This window comes from Buceros rhinoceros, unplaced genomic scaffold (genome assembly GCF_000710305.1).
Source record: "Buceros rhinoceros silvestris isolate BGI_N320 unplaced genomic scaffold, ASM71030v1 scaffold27021, whole genome shotgun sequence".
Taxonomy (NCBI): domain Eukaryota; kingdom Metazoa; phylum Chordata; class Aves; order Bucerotiformes; family Bucerotidae; genus Buceros; species Buceros rhinoceros.
The window spans coordinates 1-4,027 of NW_010395295.1; the positions used below are offsets into that span (position 1 = coordinate 1).

General features: G+C 48.5%; 1 protein-coding gene across 1 annotated transcript in view; it reads right to left on the minus strand.

Annotated features, from left to right (window-relative positions):
• Positions 1–1,272: 1,272 nt before the first annotated feature.
• The window catches only part of LOC104501664 (Ig heavy chain Mem5-like), a gene marked incomplete at its 3' end in the record, with an annotated part of 10,105 nt that continues 7,350 nt past the window's right edge, over positions 1,273–4,027 (minus strand). The window contains 6 exon segments of the mRNA XM_010145508.1: positions 1,273–1,372; positions 1,526–1,580; positions 1,583–1,635; positions 1,796–1,907; positions 2,338–2,400; positions 3,060–3,344. Of these exon segments, the coding sequence (XP_010143810.1) occupies positions 1,273–1,372; positions 1,526–1,580; positions 1,583–1,635; positions 1,796–1,907; positions 2,338–2,400; positions 3,060–3,344 (668 nt within the window).

Consider the following 4,027-nt stretch of genomic DNA (forward strand, 5'->3'; position numbering starts at 1 on the left):
ATTTCCCCCGGCTATCTCAGGGTCAGCTCCCACCCCCCCGCTGAAGCCAGAGCTGGGACGAGGAGCAGCACAGGCAACGGCCCCAGCAACTCCCAGTCCGGCCAGCCGGCTGCTCCGGAAAGGACTCACAACTGCCACAGCTGCCATCAGCGCCCCAACCACAAGCACAGCCGACCAGACCAGACCAGACCAGACCAGACCACACCACACCACACCACACCACACCACACCACACGCCCCTCGCTCCCGGCTGCGCCTGCACCCCACTATGGCTTCCCATGCCAAGTGTGTTCTCCTGGGACGCCCCCCCAGAGCTGCAGAACCTAGAGACAGCAGATTCACCGGAGAAACATCACATCGCTGGGACACGAGTGAGGGTTTGGACAACTAAACTGGTCAAGGGTAGTTAAGTAGATTTTGCCCCACACCTTTCTGGGGGCCATTTTGGAGCCAGCAGAAGTTCAGTCAGCATCTGACAAATGTCGTGGGTCCTGCCCCCCAGGAAGTGGTCAGCATTTCTTTAAAAGTGTGTGTGTGTGTGTGTGTGTGTGTGTGTTGTCTTGTTCAGCGTGCTTTGGCCAGTTTTTAACCGCAGCATCCTGCTTCAAGCAGGCAGCAGCTTGTGAGACAAGTTGACGCTGGGTTTTTATTTGGCTGCCAAGCCACCAGTGAGTTTATCTCTCAAAACACCCCACGGTGTTTCCTGTTGGCCCCATCCAGGTATTGCTGAGTGGAAAATCGGCAGCCTGATCTCTCTCCTCTGAGGTCTGTACGTTAATGCACACACTGCCCCTTTTTTTTCTACTTTAGACACATCTTCTGGTTCCCAGCCTGACTGATGTGAAAGGGGCGTGAATAATTAAGATTCTCTCTTTCCCCGTGGAAAGCCTATGGCGGGCAAATTTAGTTAAGGGGAAATCTAGACTGTAGTCAGTGGTTTCCTAGTTCTCCGTGGTCACTGGGTAGGGCAGCGGAACTTAAACAGTTTCCACCTACCCTTCAACAGAAAGGGTACGGTGCAGAGCCAGCATAGCTCGACTTTATTTTGGCATGATTAAGGAAACCAAAAACGCAGGTACCAGTTAAGAAGAGTTAGCTATTCCTGCCTAGCAGAGGGCTGAGGGACCTTTCCTACGGAGCTAGTAGAAATCGTTCTAACAGCGAAGCTAGACCACTGTGTAAGAAAGCTTCGAGGTGATGCTGGAAGAGGGCCTTGATGAAGCAAAGGGACTCGTAGATCTTCAGGAACTGGGGGGTTCATTGATTCTTTACGCCTTTGATGGCAGCAACGCTGGCTCGTGGTGCCTTAATTATCCTGCCGCGTGTCCTTTCCTGCTCTTCCTCAGCCATTGCTGGCTCGCTTAACCAGCACCTGAAAGAGCAAACAATGTGTGGTCTGAGTTCTTACGCACATTTAACGTGGTGGTGCCGAGTTTCTGTTAACCCAGAATGCACGGCACAAAATTTTTTGGTCTTCAGAGTTCTCCCTCCTCCTTTTTCCATTCCATGTTTCACATTTGTCGGCCTTTGGAATTCTCCCTTTCTAGTTCTTGCTGCTCTGGACTTTTATTCAGACTTTGGAAACAACCAGCAGGAGATTTCTGGTAGGAGCCGCGATGCTCTGGTGTGGCCTGATGCAAAGGTGGTTTGGGGATGAGGTGCTATTTGGGTTACGTTCCCTTCTCTGGTGGAATCAGGAGCAGCTGTCACTCCTGGTGGAGCTACCGAGGGATGCAAAGGCAACTGCTCACTCCTGGCCCTCCCCAGGGACGGACCGCTGTGTTTCTTACCTCAGAAGAGAAGCAGCTTGATAGTTATGAGGGTGTTAAGCATGATGCTTTTTGCCAGCAGGACTCTCAAGCCCAACACGGCCATGAACAACATGTTCGCTCTCCCCGTTTTGAGACCTGCTTTAAAGAGGAGATGAGGAGAGGGAGCGTGGTCTTGAGGGAACAACAAAAAAAGGAAAATGCACACATCGCAGCTGGGCGAGGGCAGTAGGAGCAAAGCAGGAGGTGAGAGAAGAGTGTGTGAGCTGCAGGAGGGAGAGGAGGTTTCTGCCCCGTGGGGATTTATTTCCCACTGCTGTTTCATCCCATGGGAATCTATCAGCTCCTGAGTCTGCTAACCTGAAACAGCAGGTTATTTCTCCATAAGTATTTCAAATTTCAACATTCCTGCACCGGAGAAAGCAGATTTTCATGTTGTGGTGCTGAGTCCACAAAAAGAGCAGCTTATTGGTTAGTAAGTGTCTACAACTCAGACATTTCTGTACCGAAGACGAAGCGTTTGCATGCATTAAGTAACCACACTCTATCGTTCCTTTAGGCAACTGACCTTTTGTAGATGCATCTGTCGAGGAGCAAGCGTTAACTGCTTCAAATTCTTCAGTTTTCTCTTCTGTGGAATGATTGAGACACACTATAAATTGTATCCAAACCATAGAAAAACTACGCTAAATGCACCCATAGCTTTTTTCCCAGCGGTACTGGAGATGGAGGGTCATAAATTCTGAGATTAACTCAAACTTTCTACATGTGGTTGCAGAAAAAACCAACAGGATCGTTGAGTTTGGGGTTGGCTCCCTTTTGAAATGAACCTCACCAGGGAGGAAAAGAACAATTTCAAAAGCGATCAAAAAAAAAAAAACCAAAACCAAAAAAAAACAACCAATTTTTTGGGGGAAAAAAAATCACATGTCCTTTTTGATTTTGTGTTTTCACAGAAGTTATTCCAAGCTTTCTTCTGGCAGGCGTGTGTACTCATGCCCCTCAAACTATTCCGCTTTAGATAAAGGTCGACTCACAAATACCAGGGGGATTCGGGGTGTGGAGGGGCTACAGGGTTGGTTGGTTTGTTTCTTTTTGGGGAAGAAAACTCCAGCTGCTTAAAGAGTTGAATTAGGATCACGTATGCCAGGTGCTTTGGAGCATCTGGTCTTCACCTAAGTATCTTTCTTACTGTACCTCCTTGTTCCTGCTACCTTCTCAAAGGGCGAGAAAAAGCCTTGGAAGATGCAGCTCCCGGAATCATGTTGCGTTTGGACCCCGACACTGTACCTGGCAGCGTTGTGCTGGTTGAAGTCTTGTTCCCCTCGTGCGTAGCCTTGCAGGTCACCTCTGCACCTGGTTCCACTGCAGCTACCTTCATGGTACTGTAGGTCCCCTCAGATGTGACAAGAGGTGCCTTGAGATCATATACAACGTCACTCTTGGGCACTTCAAGGGTGATGTTCTTCGGGTAGAAAGTCCTGGCCAAACAAGCCACGTTCAGTCTGTTGTCGTATTGTTTGGGCTCCTTCGATTTAAGCACGATGACTTCTGGGGCAGATTCTTCTTGATTCTCTGTAAAAGAAGCACCATTTGGGTATGGGTTTGTTTTCTGAGAGCTAAATCATCTGTAGTTCAGATACAGCCCAGCCATGTCTGCTGAAGAGCAGATCACAGGCAGAAAGGGAGTATGAGGGTGGATTTTCACTGGAGCTTCTAAACTCTTGGGCTCCTAAGCTTGTTGTTACCAGAATATCTGTTGAGGCTGAAAGGCCTCACCATAGCACCCAGGGAGAGAAGCTGGTGTGTCACCCCACTCTACAACTCTGTCCCAAGGAGTGGGGTCCCTTGCAGATACAAACGGAAGATGAGGTCAAACCTTCCATTGACAAATGTTTGGCTGCAAGGAGGCGGGGGAGCGGTTATATTTGTACTGTGCACAAAAAGCGGTTAATCTACTTCTGCAAACCACCCTGCTTCTTCCACGTCACCTTCAAGAATGACAGAATCAGTTAGATACTCCATCTTCTTGTGGATCTGGGCTTCCTCCAACGAGAAGCCTACAGGGAATGAATGAAGTAATTCCGTAGCTGTTCTCAGGAGGAGATGTCTAAAAAACTGTGTAGTGATTAAAGAAGGTTTTCTATGGCTCTTGAGCTTGGAGCTTCTCAGGAAGCCCAGCTCCTGCCGTGTTTTCAGCTGTTTCGAGTCCTTTTGAATATCTTCCACAGGAAAAAAAAAAAAAAAAAAAAAAAAAA